Below are 25,631 nucleotides of genomic sequence, written 5' to 3'. Positions count from 1 at the left end.
GGGAAAAGATTTAGCCCTTCGGGGGATCTTTTCTCTTACACACTTTCACATTTTTTGAATCCTAGTTTTCTCTTTGAGTCATGAGCCACTAAACCTCCTTGGTTAAGGTTAGAAGCTCTGTTTATTTCTATGGATTAGCATTATTATCATTCTATTTTAATCAATGTATTGATTCAATTTCAAGGATTACTTTCGTTCTTCATCTTATGAATCTGGATATATTGAAAGAATAACCCTTATTCTATATGAATTCTTGTTAATTCTTGAAAAAGTTATCTCACTTGAATACTAGCTTGAAAGTAAATTCCTCCTAAACTGCTAATTATTTGGACTTAACGAGATACGTGACATATAATCCTCTTATATTTAGGTAATTAGGGTTTTTGTGGCCAATAAACTAGAATTAAACCTAAGTGACCAAGGAATTGGCGGTTGATTAGGTTAGAGGAGACTAAATCACTAAGGAATTAGGGTTTAGTCAATTACAGTTTGCCATGAAATGAATCTTGCATGATTAAAATAGTTGGTAAGAAAACTTAATCCAGAAGAATAAATAACTCTGAAACCTTAACTATCTTCTCAGATACATTTCACACCGATTCTACTATTTGCTTGTCTCACTTTCTGCGTTAGTATTTTAATGCTTTTGAATCTCAAAACACCATTTTCTGCCTGTCTGACTAAGTGATTCATTCGACTATTGTTGCTCAGTCCATTAATTCTCGTGGGATCGACCCTCACTCACTTGAGGTATTACTTGGTATGACTCGGTGCACTTACCGGTAAGTTGTGGATTGGAAAATCCGCACCAAAGCGCCATAAGGGAGATCCTCATTTCCATAAGCTTCACTATCAAGGTATCCCACCAAGGATGTCTCAGACTCTTAATGGCTGCTTCATTAATCACAACATTGTATATTCCAGCTACCTTCTCTACTCTTATGTCTGATCTATTTTCTTTTTCTTTCTGGTTTGTTCCTTCATCCCTCTTTCCATTCTCTTCCATTTCTTCTTCAGAACTATCCGACTCTGAGAAGTTGTCATCTTCTTTCATTGCTACTGGCAATCTTCCTCCCTTTATGGCATCGCAAAAGAATCTTCTCAGTATTTCCCCTTTTTTGCCTTTATTACCTTCACACCTCATCCATTCTTCTTCTCTAGAAACTAATGATATCTCACCTAAGAAGTCATTGTCTTCCCCTTCTTTCCTTACTTTTTTGACTACGCATAGGGGTTGCTCCTCAATTGCTTTTCTCGTCGATTTGTGAGCACGGGAGTGTCCTCCACGAATAAAGCCGCTCCTCATAGGAGACTTGGACGGTTTAGGGATCAAAGAATGAAAGAAATGTATGAAGAAAAAAAAAATATTTTTTACCGTAATTTCTACAGTTGAATTTCTATATAATACTATTATTTATATTTTATGTTAGTCTTGCCAACATAGATAAAGCTCCGATAAAAAATAAAGTTTTAATAAAAAGTAAAGATTGCTTTTTTTAATAAATAAAAAATCTACCTAAAATAATTTATCATGTATGATACATATATTTTTTATAAATTTAATAAAAATATTCACTCTTTATTCACTTTTACTCTCAACCATGTAAATCTTTCGGCATTAATTGGTACAATTGAAGCATACTTGTTAATCAAAAACTAATTTAATTATGCTTAGGGTTGTGGTCAATTCTTTAACTATAGATATTGTTAGTTTTATACTTTTTATTCAAGACGTTTACCAATTTTAAATGGGGCGAAATACATATCATGAAGAATCCTTGACTTCAGGCACAAAAACAAAATAAATAAGAAAAAAAAAATGAAGAGAGTTAAGTAATATTAGTAGACTAACACATATTAATGTGTTATGAGCTAAAGTGATAAGTACTTTGCTTGTTCTATTAATAGTTTCGAAATTGAGGTGTTTTTTTTTTTTAATATTGAATAAATTTTAATATAATACTTAATTATTAGATTTTATGATATTTTTTAAAATTATAAAAATAGTATAATTCGCAGAGAAGATATTGTACTTTAATATTTAAATATACAATACACATAAAACGTATTGTTCCGCTCTTAAAATTTTTAAAAAATACCACAAAATTTAATAACAGAATGTTACAACCAAAATTTGGTCAATATCTACAAAAAGTTACACTCAAATTCTAATTTCAAATAATATAATTTAGATATATGTGATTCAATCTAGAAAAAAGATGTAGATTATCAAGCTAAAAAGGACAAACTTGCATAGTACATAACTACATATTAACACCTTAAGACCAATCATACCTTATTTTGTACCATGCAAAAAATTTGCTCTGGAGTATTCTCTTTTTGGCTTTTTAATTGCTTATTTTACTAGGAAAGTGAAACGATCATATGCTTCCCACGACAAAACTAAGTTTATAAATAAAAAAAAATTTGAAAATTGTTCCGTAACATCTTGGTTCTATGGTGTAGTGGTTAGCACTCTGGACTTTGAATCCAGCGACCTGGGTTCGACTCCCGGTAGGACCTTTTTCATCCAAAAATAAAAAATGTTACTGTTTTTTTTTTATATTAATTGTTTGCCAAAAAAATAATATTTTTCTAAAGGACAATACCCATTTTTCTTTTTCAATTTTATAATAATTTATATTAATTTTTTGTATATCATTTATTTAAATTCTAAACCCAAAATTATTAGTTAAGAATAAAGATATACTACTTTAATTGAACATATGTTAGTGTTTCGTTCAAAAAAAACAAAAAAAAAAAACAAACATGTGTTGGTGTTAAAGATTCTGAGTTAATAGACAAAACAAAAACAAGTTAATAGTTGAATTCGAAAAGATTAGTAGCCAGAGATAAAATACCCAGAACTTAAGCTTAGGTATAATGTGGATTGCTAGCTAGAAGAAGATTGATCGTCCAAAGAGAAAAAATGACCATTCTTAACTCATAAGTAATTGTACACGCACAAAAAAAATATGTATTTTTGAAGTATATTTATTGTAGCCTATGCATGGTCAAAAAGAGCATAAAACTTCTTATATGAGTGTTAAACTAAAAGGATGAAATCTAAAGTAACCTAACAATGGTTGAACTCATCTTTTTGAATGAAAACTAGCTTGGTAGAGTGATTTGGTTGCATTTTAACTGTAAAAATAATTATACAGTTAGAATTGAATCAAGTTAAGTGTCTATTCTTTTTATGTTTATCACAAAAATTTTCTTACAAAATACTTTTTGTGTAGAACACTTCAAGTATTGTCAAAGGATGAAATCTAAAGTAACCTAACAATGGTTGAACTCATCTTTTTGAATGAAAACTAGCTTGGTAGAGTGATTTGGTTGCATTTTAACTGTAAAAATAATTATACAGTTAGAATTGAATCAAGTTAAGTGTCTATTCTTTTTATGTTTATCACAAAAATTTTCTTACAAAATACTTTTTGTGTAGAACACTTCAAGTATTGTCAAGACTATTATCTCTTTTAAATAGTTTTATTTACATTTACTCATTCTGCTATTTGGATAAAAAGTTAGTATTTGAAAAAGTGGAGTAAAAAACTTTTTTTTAATATGTTTTACTTAGTGGTCAAAACTTTGATTAAAAAATAAAGGCGTGCAAAAAGATTATATTACATTTTTTTTCATGAGAAATGATCTTTTTTCTTCTCAAATTTGACCACTAAATTAGAAATTAAAAAGATTATATAAAAGCCTACTAAGATGATTAGTCTTTGTTTGGATGATAAGAGAAAAAAGAGAAAAAAAATTAATAAAATAAAAGAAAATAAAAAAAATCTTTTCTCTTATGTTGTTTGGATGTAAAAAAAATTGAAAAAAAAATTCATTTTCTTATTTGAATCGAACAAAATGAAGATAAATTTGAAAAACAAAATTTTTCAATATAGTTTCTTCATATTTTTTTCTCAATAATGGAAAAAGAAAAATTGGCCACGACTAAATTTTCTTTCAAACCATATTCACTAGTGAAGCAAACAAGAGAAAATATATTTTTTCGCCCATTTTACTTTCTTTCATTTTCTTCGTTTATTTTTTTTTTGAACTAAACAATGTATTAAAAATAGGACTCTTTTTCCACTTTCTAGCAACAAAAACATATATATCATATTTCTATACCAAATACAAGAATGTTTTTTAAAATTATGTTTAGATTTTTCACACGATCACCCTATACTAGAATTATTCTTACTATTATATTACCTTAGGAGTGAGAAAAGGGTAATATAAATATTTTATAAAGAGTAAATAGTCATTTCTAATTATGAAAGATTCGAACATTGACAAAACTAACTATGAAACAACAAAATTAAAGTTTTATCCATGAAAGATCAGCTTTATACGATAAAACTATCAAAACTCTAAAAAATCACCCAAAAAAATCCTAAATTATCCTTCCCTCTCCCATCATCATGATCATCACTTCCAGAGTTACGACTGTGCCCTAGCTTCATACATCGCACATTTTGCAGCAAAGAAAAGCCACAATTACTAGCGCTGGCCACAGTAGCGAATCTAATCCCTGGTCCCATCGAGCATTCAAAATCTAAGATGCAATATCAGGAGAGCTTCATCCCCAACGTAATCGAGCAGCAGATGCATCCTTTTTGCTGTAAAGCTTCAACCAAAGGAAGAACCGATCAGAGCTCCGACTAAGGTTTCCTTCGGTGGCAGTCGTCATCAACCCCCACCAGACCGATGTCAGCAAGGAGCGCGATGGAGAGTGAACTCGTCCTCGTCGAAGAAGAGGCCCTGATTCTCAAAGATTAGGAGTAGTGTGGTAAAGTAAACTCATCCTCGTCTTCGTTTTTGTTCGGGTTACGGTTTTAAATTTATTTTTGGTGCTGATTTTGGGGGTTTTTGTTTCTCTGCATCTCTCCGATCGGAGCTTGCATTGAAGCATTTGATTGACGTTAGTGTGGGGTGATTGACGCTGATTACAGAGGACCAGTTGGGGTGATACTGTTCAACCTACTCACATTCAAAGCCGCCACCGTCTCCAGCTCCGAAAAAGGTACCATCTTCACCTTTCTCAGTAACGTATTCCCAGTCCCACTTGCAAAATTCGAATACCAACTGACTTGACCCGAATTCAGCCGAAATGCATAACTTTTTTCGTTTTCCCTAAAGGTTTCACATTGAGCTTCAACGGTGAGTTCTTTGAGCTAAGGTCACAAAGCGAGCCTTGATCGCTACTGGAGGTTATGGAAAAAGCTCGAATCGGAAAAAATAGAATCTGATGCTCACCAGTTCCGAAGATAGCGATGGTGATGAAGGTGGATACATGCGGAGAGAGACACAATGATAGCGGTGGTGAATGAAAGAGGATGAAGGGGGATTGGAGCGGTAAGCCTGTGTAGAGAGAGAGAGAGAGAGAGAGAGAGTAATGTGATAATAATGATCGGTGAGGGAAGGGTAATTTAAAATTTTTGGATAATTTTTTAAGGTTTGGATAATTTTATCGTAGTAAGCCGATCTTCCATAAGTACAACTTTAATTTTATTGTTTTATGGTCAATTTTATCAACATTCAAATTTTTCATAAAAAAATAATTATTTACTCTTTTATAAAATTATTTTATATTTTTCTATATGGATCATTAAGATCTAAAATTCTAGTTAGTCGATTAAAATCATTCCCTTAAAACATATGTTAATATCAAAGTATAACTCTATGCACGTTAGAAAATATATTATTATATATTCTTCATTATATTATTATATATTTAGAAATATTTTGAATAAGATGCATATTTATAAATATTTGGTTAAAAAAATTATATTATATAATAATAATATATTTTTAACAAAATTAATTATTACAATATTTTTATTTTTTAACAAATAATCTAATTATTTTTAAATAATATAAAAACTTTTAAGTAATATAAAATAATTATTTTATATTTTGTAATTACAAATGATTTACATAATAATTAATCTTAATAAATAAAAATATTTTTGTATATATTTATATACTTTATATTTAGGGTTAAGTACGATTTTAGTCTCTAAGGTATAGGCCGAAAATTTTTTTCGTCCCCAACCTTTTTTTGCATACAAAATCGTCCTTCAGGTTTAACTTAATTTAAAACTGTCCTTACCCTTCTCCTTCTTCACCAAAATACCCAGTTTCTATTCTTTTTCTTTTTCTCCATAACAGCATCATCTCTTCTTCGTTTTCTTCTTCTTCATCACAGCGCCAGCAACAACAACAATAAAATCAGAAGCACAATCAATATAATAAACATAAAAAATAGAATTAAAAATACAAAGTTCAGAAAATTGATTTTGTTTTCTCATATATACAAAGTTCAGAGAAATGTGGTACTGAGCATTGCAGCTTATTTTTTCTACTGGTAAAGCACCAGAAGATCAAAGAAATCAGAACACAAAAAATCAGAAAAATAAAACATAAAGAGATCAAAGAACAAATCAGAAGCAGAAGAAATTAGAAGCAGAAGAAATAATGAACAATAAAATCAGAAGATCAAATCAGAAGTAGAAAAAATTAGAAATAGAAGCATAGCAGCTCAAAAACATAATTGAAACCCTAGGGAGGACTAGCGGCGAGGACGCGAAGGAGCGGCGAGGACCAGAAGCGATGGCGAAGACCAGAAGCATCGGCGGCAGTGGCAGAGTGTGACACAAACGAGGCATCCCTCTTCCTCTCCCTGGCCGTGCGTTTTCTCTCTCTATTCACGAGCTCTTCGTGTAAGAAATTATATTATTATATGATGTCTCATGTGTGTGATGTGTCTTATTTTGTTAGTTTAATAAATATTTAATTAAAATAATAAAATAAAGGAAGTTCCATGATTATTTTGAAGCGTAACCAACTTGATGGAAGTGGGTTTTTTATGAAAACAATTTAATTTTTGTATGCTAGTCAAAATAGCTTTAAATTATAGTGCTACTAATAAGGTTTATTCAATATAATAGTTACAGTTAAATCATAGCATTGCAGTTGACATCAAATGGTGTTCAAGCTTTTTCAAAACCCTTCTGCTCATCACTATTTAATTTGTTAAACATTAATAATTTTCCTCTTAAACCGTGGCAGCCTACATGGGTTTATAAGTTTAATAAATCTTTTATAAATCGTGGCTGGCTATAAAATTTTTTGGGTATATTTCTGCATTGCTAAACCGTTGTGACCTACACGGGTTTCAGGCTTTCTTCTTTAAAGAATACTGGAAGATTGTTGGTTTTGATGTTTGGACTATGGTTCGTCATGCGTTCTCTGGTTTGGATATGGATCCAAGGATGATGGAAACTCTTGTGGTTCTTATTCCGAAGGTAGAAAACCCGGTTTCCATGAAGGATTTCCGACCAATTAGTCTCTGTAATGTGGTTTACAAAGCTATAACGAAGGTCCTGATCAATAGACTTCGTCCCCATCTCAAAGAGATTATTGGGCCCCTTCAAGGAGGGTTTATCCCGGGGAGAGGAACCCCTGACAACATCATTGTAGCACAAGAGGTTCTCCATTTCATGAAGAAGACAAAGTCAAAGAAAGGCACCCTGGCCTTTAAGATTGATTTGGAGAAAGCGTACGATAGAGTGGATTGGGGATTTCTGAAACAAACCCTGGTGAGTTTTGGCTTTCCTCCTCCGACAGTCAATCTGATTATGCGTTGTGTCACTGCTTCCTCACTGTCTATCCTCTGGAATGGGGATAGATTAAATAGCTTTACTCCGAGCAGGGGTCTTAGGCAAGGAGATCCTATATCACCGTATCTGTTTGTGTTGTGTATGGAGAGATTGTCCTGTTCTATTAATCAGCAAGTTGATAAGGGCGTGTGGAAGCTAGTTGCGGTTTCTAGAGGGGGTCCAAGAATTTCTCATTTGATATTTGCCGATGATTTGCTTCTTTTCTGTAAAGCTGAAAAACAGCAAGTTCAAACTGTAATGGTAGCTTTGGAAAATTTCTGCAGAGCCTCTGGGATGAAGGTTAATGTGGAAAATTCTAAAGCGCTATGCTCCAAGAATGTTTCAGCGACAAGAAAAGAGATTTTCACTGGAGTCTCCTCCATCAGATTCGTTCAGAACTTGGGCAAGTATTTAGGGGTGAACCTTAATCACTCTCGGGTGACACGCGCAACTTTCAACGATGTTTTGGACAAGATTCAGGGAAGGCTAGCCAGCTGGAAAGGAAGATTGCTTAATAAGGCAGGCAGACTCTGTTTGCTCAACTCGGTAGTGACTGCGATTCCTACTTATCGCATGCAAGTATCTCTCTTCCCTAAAGGGGTAACTAATAAGATAGAATCCATGATGCGAAACTTTCTATGGAAGGGTCAAGCTGATGGTAGAGGCCTGAATCTAGTTAACTGGAAAGTGTTGGTCACTCCTAAGAAGTTTGGAGGTCTGGGAATTAGAGATCCCTTTTGTGCCAATATTGCTCTTCTTGGAAAACTAGTTTGGCAACTTTTTCACCATCCCAACAAGCTATGGGTTCAACTGTTGACGGAGAAATACCATTCTTCTAAGGATGATTGTTTTAGTCGGTCTCGAGGAAGTGGATCTTATGTTTGGAAGAGTATATGTCGAGCTTGGGATATCCTAAAGGAAGGTTTTAGTTGGTGCATTGGGGATTTGGAACAGAACTTTTGGTTTTCTAAATGGAGAAGAGAGGGGCGACTGTGTCAGGAGATGGATTATGTCCACATTTCTGATTCGGATCTCAGGATCTTGGACCTTTGGTCATCTGGACAGTGGAACCTTGAGAATATCTATTCTTCTCTGAATCAGTCTCTGCAGAGCAACATTAATTCTTACAACCCAGATGTTCAAGCTGGTTCAGAGGTCGGTTGGTGTTGGACTGGTGCGGCCTCAAAGGTTTATGATGCTCATAGTGGTTATTTATGGCTCAGTAAGAAGATGTTTAGTTGGGAGGATAGGGGTAATTGGCTTTGGCTTTGGCGTCAACATGTTCCGGAAAAGCACAAATTTTTGGCCTGGCTATGTCTTCGGGAGGCTCTTCCTACTGCTGCATTTCGTTTTAGAAGGGGCATTTCGCACATGGATAGCTGTCCACGATGTTTCTCAAGTCAGGAGTCGGTTTTACATTGTATTCGGGATTGTCCAAAAGCCCAACTTGTTTGGCAAGCTTTAGGGATCTCCGATCAACCAGTGAATTTGATGAGTTGGTTCTTACATAATAGCAAACAGCGCCCCTTTAGATTCTTTTCTGGTCTCTGGTGGATTTGGTGTTCGAGAAACAACGAGATCTTTCATCCTCACGAGCATTGGACCACAGACAAGGTGATTGGTATGGCTTTGTCCTTAGAAAAGGAGCTCCGAAATATTTTTGAGTTGCAACGACTATCTATCCCCTCAACCATTAGTGGCTCTTGGATTCCCCCCTCAGTGGGTACCTTTAAGATTAATTGTGATGTTAGCTATCCTGGCAGTGGTGCTCGAGTTGGTTTTGCTTGTGTTAGCAGAGATTGGAAGGGAAGGTGGCAACGAGGCTGTCTGGGAAAATTTGAGAGTCGTAGCATTTTGCAAGGAGAGTTGTTTGCTATTTGGAGAGGCTTTCTTTTAGCATGGGACTCGGGACAAAGAGACATTATATGTGAGACAGACTGTGTGGAGGCTTTTACTATTGTCAATAATTTACAAGATTGCTCTGGGTTTACTGATCCTTTGGTGTTAAAAATCCGAGATATCATGTCTTGGAAATGGCGTGCTGATCTTCGGTTGATCTTGAGAGATGCAAATACAGTAGCAGACATCATGGCAAAGACTGCAATGAGGACTATTTCTCCCCAAGTGGAGCTTCCATTGCCTTGGAAGGAGTTTGAGAGTAGTATTCAGCGGGACTGCCTTTCTTAAGCAGTTTTTTGTTTTTTTTTTCTTTCTCAGTTTTTGTTTATTTTTCTTTTAAGTCACCAAAAAAAAACCGTTGTGACCTACTACGGTTTACGTTCAACACTTCTCCTTACTAAACTGTTGCAGGCTGCTACAGTTTACATGTAAATAGGAAACCGTGGTTAGCTCTCACAAATTATATAATAACAAAAAAATATACAAATAAAAAATTTTCAATTGTTGTAATTACGTAAAATTTTCTCTTTTTTTATTTATTTAAGTACATTACCCAAATTATTAAGCTGATTTTAAATGTATCCAATTTAAAATACAACTCACACAAGAGTCTTATCTAATTTTTGGATTCAGATTTAAATATAAATTTGATTCAATTTTCATTTTTTTTTTGGTGACTATTCAATTTTCATTTGTTTTCCGTAATCAAAATTGTCCAAAATAAATGATGACATGATGTATTAAATTAAAATTTAATTAACCAATACCCAATACAGCAAAAAGGCAAAGAAAACAAAGGCTAAAAAATTTTGATATGGAAGCAAAATAAGTGATATACTTTAACATGGTAATTTTTTGTATTTTTTAAAATTATGGGAGTACACAAATCGGACCCTCCGATTTGTGTTTAAAAAAGTGAAAAAAAATCAGAGTACACAAATCGGAGGGTTCGATTTGTGTTAAAAAATTTGAAAAAACTCAGAGTACATAAATCGGACCATACGAATTGTTTGATTTTAAAATTTTGCTTAAGAGATCGCATGGTCCGACTTGTGGTTGAGCAAATATGAATTTCGGAAGCTAGAAAACGGAGCCTCCGAATTATTTGTTGTTGTCAATTTTTTTATGAAATGAAATATCCAATGCAACTCGGACCTTCCGAATTGTTCTACTGACCCCACATAATTGTGAAGCACCTGTATTCTCCATGTTTAAGTTCAACACCACTTTTATTTTCATACAAATTAAAAAGTGGAAAACAAACAAGCGTTTGTTTTTCTTGATCCGTTTGATTTCGATTTTGTACTTTTTCTTACCATGTCACCGACTATATCTCACAATTCCTCCTTTTTCTCCTCTGAGTCCAATCCATGATAACGAAAGACAAGACACTAATTAATTGATTAATTAATTAAATATTAATAATTTTCCATTATATTTCTCCAATTAATTTTTGGCATAATTTTAAAATATTATATATATATATTTATATTATAATTGATGTTGAATATAAAAATTCATTAAATATAAATTTACTATAATATAAATTTAAAAAGATACATAAATTAAAAGAATAATATCAACCAAAGTCTCATAATTCTATATGAATACAATATAAGAGTGAAATATAAAAGAAAATAGTCAAATATCAAAAAATAATATCAAAATTTATATACATAATTTATTATATTATATATTATATATTATAGAATATAAAAAATAAATACACAAAACATATTTATCAGTATAAATGTATTTTAATTTTTAATTTTAGTTTAAAAAAGTTAAATTCTATATCCTTTGATTTTTAATATATACAGTTTGTTTAAAGTAGATCGATATATTATATTAGTGTTTTAAAAAAAAAAGAATATAATGTATAATAAAAAATAAATATATTAACAAAGGAAAGGAAGCTTCTATTAGCAGCAGCAACACAAAATATTAATAAAGGAAGAAAAAATAACTCATGAACAAAGAGGAAAAAAAAAAAAAAGGAAAAGAGCTTTACGTTTTGGCTGAAATACCACATATATAACTAATGTAACCCTAAGTGGAAGTGCATCTCTTGGGCTGTGTTTCGTTAAACGCGTCCTGATAAAATATTGATAAAATATTGAGAACAAAATATAAAAGATAGAAATATAAAAATAAATATTTTTATATTTTATTTAATAATAAATAAAAATATAATAATAAAAAATATAATTATAAAAAATTGATAAAAATAATAAAAAAGTATGACAATTTGGTTTATAAACCGAATTGAATTTGACATCGATTTTTGGTTAATTTGGTTCGACTATTCGGTTCGATTTGATTTTCATAATTATGGTATATGAAAAAAGTTTATAATAATCTTACATATATTTTGTATCATTATGTAAAAAAATATTTTTTTATTCAGTGTTATAATAATAATAATAATAATAATAATAATAATAATAATAATAATAATAAAAAAGAAGTTGTATGAGTGAAAATTTGGAGAGCAATAAATTTTCTTATGTTTCTAAAACATGGAAGTTGTTTAGTTTGTATTTTTTGTTTTTTATTCTCATTTTAAATATATTTTTAAGGATTTTGTAAAAATAAAAAATAAAAACATGATTTATTGGTTTTATTATTTTTCATTTAAAAAATTTTGAAAATAAATAACATTAAAATAAAAAAAATGCAAACTAATGGTATATATCTTTAGTTTTTCAAAGTTCATTACACCATAACATAGTACATTAATTATTGAGCTCAAATCCAATAATAATAATAATAATAATAATAATAATAATAATAATAATAATAATAATAATAATAATAATAATAATAATAATCAAGAAGTTGTATGAGTGAAAATTTGGAGAGCAATAAATTTTCTTATGTTTTGAGAATGATATTTTCTAAAACATGGAAGTTGTTTAGTTTGTATTTTTTGTTTTTTATTCTCATTTTAAATATATTTTTAAGGATTTTGTAAAAAAAAAAAATTAAAAACATGATTTATTGGTTTTATTATTTTTCATTTAAAAAATTTTGAAAATAAATAACATTAAAATAAAAAAAAATGCAAACTAATGGTATATATCTTTAGTTTTCCAAAGTTCATTACACCATAACATAGTACATTAATTATTGAGCTCAAATCCAATAACACATGGTGAATCTCATATCTATGATAAATCACACAATAATAACATAGATTAGCAAATTATTCGTATAAAATGCATATTAAAATATAAAACATATAACATGTGAAATAATATATATTAAATATATTTTAATATGCATAAAATATTTTTATATCAAAAGATTATCATAATATTTATTCGATTAATTTTAATTTTTAATATATAATAATTATATATATCTAATTGTTTAATATTATGTCAGTAAAAATATTTTTTATATTAAATATATAAATAATTATTAAAAAATAAATGTAATTAAATAATTGACTAAAATATTTTAGACTATTAATACATTAAAATTAACTATTTTAAAAAATAAATCTTTTAAAGAGTTTAATTTAAGTTTTACAAGTACAATCAATAATTATTTTTTATTGATAGCATGATAATCATCTTAAAAAATAAATATAATTAAAGAGTAAAGTATCGTTTTTGTTTTTAATGTTTGGAATAATTCTTAAAGTTGTTATTTAAGTCTATAACATTTTAAAATTGACTCAATGCTGTCTTGTAGTTAGGAATTTGTTAACGGAATTGACGGCGGGACAAAATTGAGACGATTTTGAAACATTATAAATTTAAATAGGACGAACACGTTGGGGACAAAAATGATACATAGAAATAAACTTTAATTTTATCCTTCAATAATATCAATTTTTTACAGTACATAGTTATTCAATTATTTTTAATCACATTTAAGTAAATTACATTTAATCACATTAATTTTATTTTAAAGAAATTTATTTTTTTATAATTTTACTCTTAAAAATGTTTACTCATCATAAAATGTTTGTAGAATGACTAGTACATAAATTTGTGGGAAAAAATGATACATATACAATAAAGTAATGTGATTCTAGTCATTTTATAAATATTTCATGATGACTAAAAATTTTTAAGAGTAAAATTATAAAAAAATAAATTTATTTAGAATCAAAGTAATGTGATTAAGTATAATTTACTTAAATGTGATTAAAAAATAATTGAATAACTATGTACTGTAAAAAATTGGTATTGGTGAAGGATAAAATTAAAATTTATTTCTATGTATCGTTTTTGTCTCCAACGTTTTTGTTCTATTTAAGTCCCTAACGTTTCAAAATCGTTTCAATTTTGTTCTGCCGTCAATTTCGTTAACAGATTTCTAACAGCAACACAACATTGAGTCAATTTTAAAACGTTAAAAACTTAAATAGGACGATTTAAACGTTAGAGACAACTTTAAAACTTATCCCAAATGTTGGACAAACAAGATCCTTTACTCATAATTAAATCATCATATAAAACATTTTATTACACTGCATCGAAATTATAAGCAAAAGTCCAAAAATTCATTCATGAATCAGATATTTAACACTACTCCCTAGTCCCCACAAGTTTTGATTCTAGTACCTTTCCCACGCCACAACATGATTCTTTTCCTCCGCCCATATTTTCGCATTGGCTTCATTTTTCTTTTTTCAACGTAGCTGCAAACATTTCATTTCTTTAACTAATTAATTCATTAATTAACTATAAACAAATGGGAGTTGTATAAGCAACAAAAGCAATCCCAAACCCCAATCACAATCACCTTCTCATGTGTTTTTTCTTCTTCTATCACAAAGTTCAATTTGGTATTAACTTAGTGATAACGAAAGGGATTGCATAGATTCACACACTAACCCCTCAAAAGTGGACCCTTTTTTGTTTTAGCTTAGCTTAGCTTCCTTTGGCTTTGGATTCTCTTTCTTTTAAATATTATTGGGAGCTTTTCCCTTTTTTTTCTTTTCTATGTTGGATTCTTCATTTTTTGCTTTCTGGGTGCTTTTGAAATCCACATTTCATTGATGGGACTTGTTTTTACTAAATGGGCATGCGCATTCTTACTCTCTTGTTGGCTCATAACCTACAAGGTACATTCAGGTAAGGTAAAGTTTTGCTTTTGTTAACTTTCAAAAGGTTCTTTCATTTCATGTGTTCATTCTTCAAAAGTGGCAATGTTGTGAAGCTAACTTGGTTCTTTATTGAATTTGGTGTTTGTCTCAAGTGGAGGGGTTACATAGGGGTTCTAAAGTGAGAGGAGTGAACTTGGGAGGGTGGTTGGTCATTGAAGGTTGGATCAAACCTTCATTGTTTGATGGCATTGCCAATGGAGACATGCTTGTAAGCAAGCTACTATCTTCACATTTTTGTTTCCTCACTTTTCCATTTGTTTATTTTGATTTTTGAGTTTCATTTCTATGTAGTGGCATTGGCATCCAATTAGGTATGGAAGTTAAATCTTTTTTGTCTACATGGCAGCACCTGATTGGATGACAAATCATAGAAATTAAACATGTTTATTCTTTATCTCTTAAATTTTTGTATTTTGGTGACTTATTATTATGTGGTTGATTCATATTTGTGTTGATATTGGGAAATGTAGGATGGAACAGAGGTGCAATTTAAGTCAGTGACATTGCAGAAGTATGTATCTGCAGATAATGGGGGAGGAATGAATGTGACTGTTGATAGGGATGTTGCATCTTCATGGGAAACCTTCAGGGTAAGGCGGAGGTTGAGTTCTAGTTTCGATTTAATAACAATTTGTCCAGTCAAATTGTTAATCCTTAACCAGCTATGAAATGTTGCCTGTTTCGGGCATTATCTTCAAGCAAGTTTCATATTTAGATAGTCAATTAGTCATCATGTTTGTTATTATGATTTCCTTTGTTGACGTTTAAGTTAAAATAACATTTGAAGCAGCATTGATTTAGTCCTAATATCAGTTCACTTTCTGAATTCACCATCACTTTTTATTTATGATCTTGAATATCGTCCGAAATTGGAAGTGTTTTGCAGCATATACTGACTCTTGCCAGAAAAGGTATCCTTCTATCGGATCTGATGTATTGTTGCTTACTCAGAAGAATCACAAAATCACTAATAACATTGACCTGGTTGAATAAGTTATGGTTTCATTCACCATCAATTATTCGTATGATCAGTAGTAAGCTATATGAAGATGTTCCCATTAAGAATGGTGTATTTGCTTTCTACTTTTTAGTTTCATTCCTAGTTACATTAAGTATGAAATGCTTGTAAGGCAAATGTTCTTCGCTCCGTGTCGGTAGTTTCTTGGAAGAAATTGTAATTGGAGAATTTATTGTAGTTGATGTAATGATATCTTTCTTGTTTTACTGTTTGTGCATAACTGAATTTATATCACTCAACATAATGGTAAAAGTTAGATATGGCAATTGGTAAAAGCTTTATTAAATAGAAATATTCTCCCTTTGTTCTGTTGCAGTTATGGAGAGTCTCTCCATCTGAATTTCAATTTCGTACCTCAAAAGGTCAGTTTCTTACATGTGATGGCGATGGCTGCACTGTCTCGGCAACAGCAAACTCTCCTTCAACATCAGAGACATACGAAATAGAGCGGAATGGGAACAGTAGAATTCATATGAAGACAAAGAATGGGGCCTATCTGCAGGTATTCATCCTTATTTTCTGGAAAATCCAAAGTAGCCGTTCGATAGTGTGTAAAATATGATGCTTGTTAACACAACACTCTTCGCTGTTCGTGTAAAGGACATTTCCATTGGCATTCAATTAAATGCTTCATAATAGCCAAAAATGGTTAACTTGCACACTCACTATCTTAGAAAGAAACTACTTTTACCTACACGACAAGACCCGATTGGATGTTAGGATAAAACATTTTATATTGATAGTGCTGTATATCAATCAAGCTCTATTTTACTATGTAAAATCATATTGACATTAAACTTTTAACAGATTCACATGATTGAATGTACCGCTATATTTATAGGCTACAACAGATGGTCAGCTTACAGCAGATTACCCGGGTTCACCAGGATGGGATGATAATGCTGCCACATTTGACATGACAATTTTGTCGAATAATTTACATGGAGATTACCAGCTAGCAAATGGATATGGACATGATCGTGCGAAAGATGTTCTTAAGGTAAAATCATATTGTTCAAATATTTTCTTCACATAAATGGCAAAAAGGATCCTTTTGTTGAACATATATATATATATTTTGTTAGAAAAAGCTATAACATGCAAGTTAGAAGTTTCTTGGCTATTTTATTTACTTGCAAAATCAAGTAAAAGATTGTGTTTCCTATATTGATTGCTCAACTTTCTGTGACTGCAGAGACATAGAAATACCTTTATCACCATTGAGGATTTCAAATTTCTATATAAACACGGAATAAACACTGTGAGGATACCAGTTGGGTGGTGGATTGCTTTCGATCCTGATCCTCCGAGTCCTTTTATTGGAGGAAGTCTTGATGCTCTAGATAATGCATTTTTATGGGCACAGTAAGTGCTATTTTAACTATATTATCCTAAAAGTTTTAGCACAATTGGAACTGTATTTTTTCTTTCTGAGAATATAAATGATTATTTTGGTGCAGAGAATATGATATAAAATGCATAATTGATCTTCATGCTGCTCCTGGTTCCCAAAATGGGATGGAACATAGTGCAAGCAGAGATGGATTCACCGGCTGGCCTGATTCTCCAGATAACATTCAACAGTCGTTGAATGTTATTGAATTTTTAGTTTCTAGGTAAGTTTAAAGTGTGTGAATATGTTTGATATTTTTCTTATTATAGAATAACCAACTTCTATGTTGAGCATTAGGGGTTAATACTCAAATTCGTCCTTGACTAATATGACTAACAAAATCTTTCGAGGATCAATTTGAAAAATGAGTTATCTTTTAGGGACAAATATGAGTATTAACCCTTTTTTACATGAATAGAAAGAGATTTTTAGCATTGAAACACTGAACAAGATATACAGTTGGTGTTGTAGTAGCCAGTGAGATTCTCATCCAAAGTAAAAAATATCATTTAGATCCTAGTTTCCTTTGGAATAGCAATTCCTTCATTCTAGATTGTCCTTTTTTGTTCCTGGTTAGAAAATAGACAAAGCTCATCTTAAAGTTCATCATTGCTGACTTTTGTTCTTTTTTTAACTTTTTTTTTTATTTAATAAATACTTCTCTCTACTAGGAAAATGACATGGACTCATTTAAGATCTGCTATGTGAATTCATGCGATCTGCCGATATCCTTACTGAATAGAGATTTCGTTTTACAGATATGCAAGGAATCCTGCTTTGCTGGGAATTGAGCTTCTAAATGAACCGTCTGCCGGAACAGTTCCATTAGATACTTTAGTTTCTTATTACAAACAGGGCTACCAAATTGTTAGAAAACACTCTTCAACAGCTTATGTAATAATGTGCCAAAGAATTGGCATGGCAGATCCTATGGAACTTTACCAAGCCAACATAGGATCTCATAACACAGTTTTGGATTTGCATTACTACAACCTCTTCGACGCGTATTTTGTTAATATGAGCGTCGGCGATAACATACAGTACATATACAATAGCCGGGAAGGTCAACTCAAGGCCTTGAATAGTTCAAATAGCCCACTTGTTTTTATTGGTAAGACAACTCTCTCTAGTACTTGTTTGAGGCTATATTATTATGTTTCACTGTGAAATGTTTATGTACATATTTTGTTTGGTATACCAAGTTGACACACTTCCCTCCACCATTAGATTCATCATGTGGTGGAGGGATGGTATAATGTACGGAACAGAAGTGAGTACAAATAACCGATCTCTAGCCATAAACCTTGACTTTTGAAACCTCTTGATTCCCTGCTCATTACTATGAGTTTCCCATTGTCGATCGACACATAGTATTTACAAATATCATTATTCTTTTCAGGAGAGTGGGTGAATGAGTGGAATGTGACGAGCGGATCGCAAAAGGATTATCAAGATTTCGGAAGGGCACAGTTAGAAGTTTACAATGCAGCTTCCTTTGGATGGTGTTACTGGACAATAAAAAATGACAGACAGCACTGGGATTTTGAGTGGAACGTTAGGAGCAACTATCTTCAGTTAGGTAATTAACATCATAAATTTGGCGGCACTCTATAAATTTTACGATATATTAAAACAAGAATTTAATTTGGATTCACTGTTAAACAGTTTTACATAATGCACATCACAAAATAATTATCTTTTACATTGACTGCTTAAATGGTCATAAAAAGGATCAGGATCAGATACGATCAAAATTAAACTTTTAAAAAAAGTAGAAGATTAATGTGCCTATTTATTTATGCAGGCAAATCACCCAGCAAACAGAGATTTAACATTTTTGGATTGATAGGATTGGCATTCACCTGCTTTTGTCTCCCTTTTTTGTGAAACAACCTTCGCCTTAGCCTGCGATGAAAGCATATTTGATTCGATGCAATTATTTTTTTCTCATAAACTTTTCCATCTTGTTCATTTAGATGGATTCATAGAGTGATGTATTTTCAGGCATAATTTTCAATATAGCATTTCATTCAAATAAAACTGGGAGGTAATATTTTACATTGAAAATAATTGGAATGGAAAAGTTGCAATTCTATTGATTTGGTTCCGTACAAGTATGAGGGAAAAGTAGTTAGAATAACTAACTGAGTCTAATAACTACTTCTAACTGCGTTGTAACCAAATAACAAAGTATAATACATAGAGTTATGTGAAATCCCTCTCCCCCTGTTTTGTAAGAGGATGTGGACAAGAATATATGAAAAAAGAAACAAGTTTAACAACAACCAAAAAAAAAAAAAAGACACTATATAAAAGGATTAAGTCCAGTAATTAAAATAAATACAAAAATAAAAACAAATAAAAATATAACTTTATATAATTTTAATATAAAAAATTTTTGTATTATAAAATATTTTAAATAAAAATACATCAAATTTAATATTAATTTATATATTTTTTAATTAATTTTTAAACAATGTAATACTTATTAAAATATGTTTTATATTATCATTAATTTATCACGGATGGGTCTCTCCGAATTGATAGTCAATTTCAATGTGTCTCGACTATTCATAAAAAGTAATGTTCAAGTTTGTATTAATACACCAGTTCTACATAATGTATTAAGGTCAATTCTTTGGTGTCTATGAGTTTTTGTCCAATTCTATAATGCATTAATATTCAATTTTAGTTGTATTATATGGAAAACAAAAACAATCTCATATTCTCATCAGAGCAAAAATATGCAAGTCCAAATATCACATAGCCCAAATAAACCCTGGCTCTCCATTTCAATAGATTCATTAAAACGTTTCCAAGGCCCACCGATTCGATTCCTATTAAAAACAATATTTTGACCCACTACAGTAGACTCTTTTACAAGCTTGGTAGTGGCAGGTTGTCACTAGTCGGTGATTGTCATCCCTCACGTCAGTCTAGGGGTTACGACAACCTTATCCGCGGATACCCAACCTGTTTCAATCCAATCGGGTAGGATTGAGCGTGGAACAGATTAATCTGTGAGTTAGTCGAGTAGGATTGAGTCTCAATTCGTATTTTTTATATTATATAATATTAAAAAGTTTTTTAATGATCCAGTCTACTTTTTTAGAACTCTGATGATCCACGTATGGTAAGGCTACCAGTTAAATTTTTGTCTTATAACATGTGTAATATCTTTAATGTCCCTGCAATAAAATGAAAAGTGACCACAAGGGCAATGATCTCTGATCAGCTTAAAAGCAAAATAAAGCCAAAATTCATCTGAGCCAGCTGGTATACTATCTGAAGCCATTGGACTTTATTTTATTGTTTTTGGTCAGGAGGCACTGGGCCTAACGAGCAAAATTCAAGGAATGTGTGCACGTTTGAAATTTTAGTCGGGTTTGTTTATTGCAGGCCTTTGTATCATTGCTGCCATTTTTGAAATAATGGTAGTGTTGGTGATCCAGTTAGGGGAAAACAATGAAGCATGTTATAGAAATGATGCAGGGAGGGATGGTGGGAAAATGGTAAATTATTTTTGCTCATTAATGGAAAACGTTGTCGTTTTCAAAACCCAACCAGTTCCCTAATGTTTTGGTGACAACCCACCCGTGGAGTTTCGGAGGCTGGCCTCACCCCTCATCGTCTCTCTTCTCTGTGTGTGCCTTTGCTGACACTGTCTCCCTGAGGCTGCGTCACCTCAATCACGGTAGTTTTCGGTGTCGCATGCAACCCGTGTCGGCGTCGACAGATTGCTTAGTTCTTACCCGGGGACACACCGTTTTTTAGTGAAGGTCGTCGCTCACCGTTGCCGCGTGAAGCTCGTCGCGGTAGGGCGTGACGGTCTGAAGGTCATTTGCTGCCTTCCTGCTATCGCTTTCCCGGCAGCTGCAGTAGACAAAACCAGCAACGGGTCCGTGGGGTGGTGGTCGTTGTTGTCATTTTGCTTCTCCCATCAATTTAGTATCTCATCTACCTTTGCCGTCAGTAGCTTTCTGGGCAAGTGAGCGTCCATTGGCCATGTTTCTTTTTTTTTTTTTCAATTTCATTTACGTATCTTGAATCTGTTGGTGAAAATTTAATTTGTTAATGAAGTAATGTTTTGTCTTAGTTGAATTGGATAATATTTTTGCGATTGAAAGTTATCATAATTAAATTTTTTGTTCAAAATTATAATGACCTGAATTTGTTGGTTTGACTTCAATTTCTAGGTAAACATATGAGTGAGCCAATTTTTTTGTTGCTGGAAAACATGACCGCATTGAGTTTGTTCCCTAATGTCATCTCTGACCCTCGAATTTGTTTGATCCCTTTCAAGATATAGACGTCGACTTTGAGATAATCCTTTAAATCTAATTTATGGATTATGTTATTTGTTGCTCAAGTTTATCGTAAAATGGTATTGATAGGAATGTCAGTAGGTTAGGTGTAGTGTGTATGCATGTTGGTGCTGTATCTGTAATGCCTGTGCTGTTATTGGAAATTTGTGGGTGTAGTTGGCATTTGGAGGCTGTGAGGTTGTGGCAAGTGGCTTGGATTGCGTACAATTTGGGAAACGAAGGGTGTCTGAGCCAAAAATTTGGAATATATTTTCATTGATCACGGGATATGGTGGTAGAAGACAGCAAAGGTGAGTGTTGTCACTGTGTACAAGAAATCTGTTATGTCTATAATTCATGGTTTCTTATAGGTAGAATTATGTGTCTTGCAGATAATAATGGCATCAACCAGCAAGTTTGGCGAGGAGCCGCATATGTGGAATGAACTAGTTGGGGATTACTGGATGGATGGTAATATTGGTGTTTCGAATCAACATGTATGATGTGTTTACCTTGTAATTCATATGTATAGAGTGGGGGTTGATTAGAAGTAGCTGGATATGTGCTTTTAGATTTGTTGTCGTAGTTAATTTGGAATTCGTAGCCGTGTCGTTTTTCGAATTTCATAAATGAGTTTGGGCAGACTGATTACGGAGTTGTTAGTATGGGTAGTAGGTACGAGAATTATGTTCCGAGAAATATTATTTTCTCTGCTGAGGATAATGTCACGGATCCGATATCTAGGATAAAAGGTAGGGTGGTTTTCTTTTTGTTAAGGAGGGCGCGGCTGCAGTATGTGAAAAAGCTGGATAGACCGGGACAGATATTTACTTGAAGTTAGGGGGATAAAATAAAAAAAAAATATAACACAGCATATATAATAATACATCTGTGCTCTCATTGAGGATTTATATTTTTTCCCACATCACAAAATATATGTTAATTTTTGTGTGAAAATTTTAAGTCTATATTCTTTAACTTGTATAAACAGAAAAAATATATATTACATCCACTTGTGAAAATGACTATCCGAAAGAATAGACGTAATTAGATAAGTCCAAAAAACATTTTACACTGACCATACTAGAAAATAAAAGTTTAAGCAGTATGCATAAGCATAATTTTAGAAAAGCATATTAAAACAATTTAATAATAAACTAAGAATTATTTTGTTGAAGTTTATACCGTTGAATGGATTACCCCATTATTCTTTATTACTATATCAGTTTTGATCATATAATTTCAATATTATTTAATATCTAAGATTTTCATGTTAGATAGATTTGATACACTTTGATATGTTATTTAACACCAGTTTTGTGAAGTAGTATAAATGTTGGTACATGAATGACTTACCGTCACAGGATAAGAATGCATTTCAGATACATCCACAAAGATAACGAAATGTAATTTTTTCTTTCAGGAGACAATGTTTGATACGGGAGTGGAGGCAGACCCTGACTTATCCGACTGGGAATGCAGTGGGGTGATAAACCGCTATTTTATGGTTTATCTTATGCTCAATTGAGTGGATTTTATCAACTCTTTACCCACTTATTCATACTATTTGCATGGTTTTACATTTGCCTTCCTAATTATGTGCTTTGATTGAAAACATGCTTCTTTGACCTTAAGTTCCCTATGTTTAATCCTCTCTTATTACCATTAGATGCCTTGATATGTGTGTTAATTGATTTCAGAGATTACAGGACAGGAATGGCTCAGAGGATGGAAAGGAAGCATGCAAAAGTGGAAGGAATACAAGAAGTTGGAGAAATTGCTAAGTTGTCCAGCCTGACCTCTTCGCACTCAAACGGCTATAACTTTAGCTACAGAAGTCCAAATGACGCGGTTCTAGTTGCGTTGGAAAACTAACGTCCGGGGCTTCGATTTGATATATAATATGCCATAGTTGACCTGACGCTAGGCAACGCGAACGCATGCTTCATCCAAAAATCAGCGTGGCAGATTTCTTCTCCAGCGATTTCTGGGCTGTTTCTGACCCAGTTCTCGACCCAGAAAATACAGATTAGAGGCTATAAAGTGGGGGAATCCATTCATTCATGATAACATGCTTTCATAATTCACAATTTTAGGATTAGATGTAGTTTTTAGGGAGAGAGATTCCCTCCTCTCTCTTAGGATTTAGTTTTAGGATTTAGGATTATTTCTTCTTCATCACAGGTTCAATATTCCTTTTTATTTATTTTCTCAATTTAATTTATGAATTCTTCTATGTTACAGATTATTCTTTTGATTAATGTTATTTGAGGTATTTCAGTTTATTATTGCTCTCTTTTATTTATATTACTGTTGCTTCCAATCTGAAGACATTTTTATTCCGGTAGATTTACTTTTCCCTTTTTGGTCTTGGTTAAGAAATCAGTAACTCAGGAGTTATCAAACTCAAACATGATTGATAATTGTTATCTTTGCTAATTGAATTGAAATTCAATAATCCCAATCTTTCCTTAGGGATTAAATAGGATTTGAAGATCTAACTAATTAGTCACTTGACTTTTCTTTACTTTAAGTAAAGGCTAACTAAGTGGAATTAAGATTCAATTTTCATTATCATTGATAAGGATAACTAGGATAGGACTTCTAATTTCTCATACCTTGCCAAAAATTTATTTTACAGTTATTTATTTGCTTTACAGTCTTTTTACTTATTTCAATTACAATTTAAATTACATGCTCCTCATCTTCAAAACCCTGATTTACAATCTCCATAACCGATAATAAGAACATACTTCCCTGCAGTTCCTTGAGAAGACGACCCGAGGTTTAAATACTTTGGTTATCAATTTATTTAGGGGTTTGTTACTTGTGACAACCAAAACGTTTGCACGAAGGGATTTCTATTGGTTTAGAATCTATATCTACAACGCGACTATTTTTATAAAATTCTTTACTAGCAAAAATCCCTAACGTCAAAATGGCGCCGTTCCCAGGGAATTGCAAACGTGTGCCTTATTATTGGTTATTGTAAATATTTACTTTTAAATTGATTTTTTTGAAAAAATTTTTTTCAGATTTTTATTTTAAAATTTTTTATCTTATCCTATCTTATTTAAAAAAAAAAATCAATTTTCAATTTTAAAAATTCAATTTTCAAAATTTAAAATTCAAAATTTCAAATTTCAAATTTCAAATTTTAAACTTCAAATTTCAAATTTGCTTTTATTTTTGTTTTTAAATTTTTATTAACTAACTATGAGTTCTCACCCCTTTCGCTTTGAGTTTGGTTCTAATGCTGTTGAAAGGAATGGAAGCTATAACAGGAACATACATCAAGGTCAGAACAACCAGAGATGGAAGGAGCCACGAGGATCTGATCAACCCTTTAGGCAACAACACCTTCCTAACTATCACAGACAAAGACCATTCCACGATGCATACCAAGACAATAGTTATGGTGGACCCTTCCGTGACAACCAACACCCACCAAATTACTATAGTCAAGAGCCATTCCAGGGGGCATACCAAGATGATAGATATGATGGACCCCCATCATATGCCTATAAACCTCCTCAACATAGCTTTAAACCACCACACTCACAAGCCAACTACCACCATTCACCTCCATATGACCATAACCCGTATCCACCATACCAACCACCTTATGAGCCAAATGAACCATACATAGAACCACACTCATTCCAACACAATTACTCCCAAGAACCACCACCTCCCTATACATCATGTCCATCTCCATCACCCCAAGAATCAACGGAGCGACTCAAGGAAACATTTGACAAATTTAATGCCACACTTCATCAATTGAATCAAGCAATAAATCAATTAGCTTCCCGACGTTCGGACACTCAAGGAACTCCTATGGCTACATGTGGAGAATCAATAAAAGAGCGTAGCATAAAGGAGATACTAGAAACTCCAATGGACAGTACGGAGCATGACTTTGTACTGAAACAAGTGGAGGAAGCTGTAATTATTGAAGAGAAAGAAGTGGTTGCAGACTTAGGAGATGCTGAACCTCCATGGGAAAGTCAGGTTATAGAACCTCCTTCCAAGGCGATTGAAATTGATGCTGAGGAGGGTGTACAACCTCTAAGGCATATCATGATTAAGGACTTGGAAGAGGTCGATCAAGAGATGGAGATTAAAGAAGAAGAAGCACAGCCTCCCATGCCCTCAGTAAGCAATGAAGAAGAGATTGAATTGGAAGAAAGCTACCAAGAGGAAGATGTTGAAATTGAAGAAGCTT

The 25,631-nt window shown here is 32.3% G+C and overlaps 1 protein-coding gene, 1 long non-coding RNA gene and 1 other non-coding gene across 4 annotated transcripts; all 3 read left to right on the top strand.

The window, feature by feature from the left end:
• Positions 1-2,451: 2,451 nt before the first annotated feature.
• Positions 2,452-2,523, top strand: TRNAQ-UUG (transfer RNA glutamine (anticodon UUG)). The gene has a single exon. It is a non-coding gene; the product is annotated as a tRNA-Gln (tRNA).
• Positions 2,524-14,132: 11,609 nt separating this feature from the next.
• LOC112785057 (probable glucan 1,3-beta-glucosidase A) lies at positions 14,133-19,139 on the top strand. 2 transcript variants are annotated; one of them, XM_025828460.3, is made up of 10 exons: positions 14,133-14,656; positions 14,781-14,896; positions 15,159-15,278; positions 16,023-16,208; positions 16,548-16,706; positions 16,902-17,071; positions 17,167-17,322; positions 17,858-18,210; positions 18,499-18,678; positions 18,904-19,139. In XM_025828460.3, the coding sequence occupies exons 1-10, from the start codon at positions 14,581-14,583 to the stop codon at positions 18,984-18,986; spliced, it is 1,599 nt and encodes a 532-aa protein (XP_025684245.1). In that variant the 5' UTR covers positions 14,133-14,580; the 3' UTR covers positions 18,987-19,139. The 2 variants fall into 2 exon arrangements, with proteins under 2 accessions (XP_025684245.1, XP_025684246.1); XM_025828461.3 differs by having other exon boundaries at positions 14,171-14,661.
• A 1,150-nt stretch (positions 19,140-20,289) lies between these two features.
• LOC112784868 (uncharacterized) lies at positions 20,290-23,688 on the top strand. The gene is made up of 4 exons (XR_003194093.2): positions 20,290-21,087; positions 21,581-21,714; positions 21,796-21,874; positions 22,827-23,688. It is a non-coding gene; the product is annotated as an uncharacterized lncRNA (long non-coding RNA).
• Positions 23,689-25,631: the final 1,943 nt, after the last annotated feature.

The sequence above is a fragment of the Arachis hypogaea genome, chromosome 20 (genome assembly GCF_003086295.3).
Source record: "Arachis hypogaea cultivar Tifrunner chromosome 20, arahy.Tifrunner.gnm2.J5K5, whole genome shotgun sequence".
NCBI lineage: Eukaryota > Viridiplantae > Streptophyta > Magnoliopsida > Fabales > Fabaceae > Arachis > Arachis hypogaea.
Note: the sequence above shows the minus strand (reverse complement) of the source record. Positions and strands in the feature narration are given on the sequence as shown.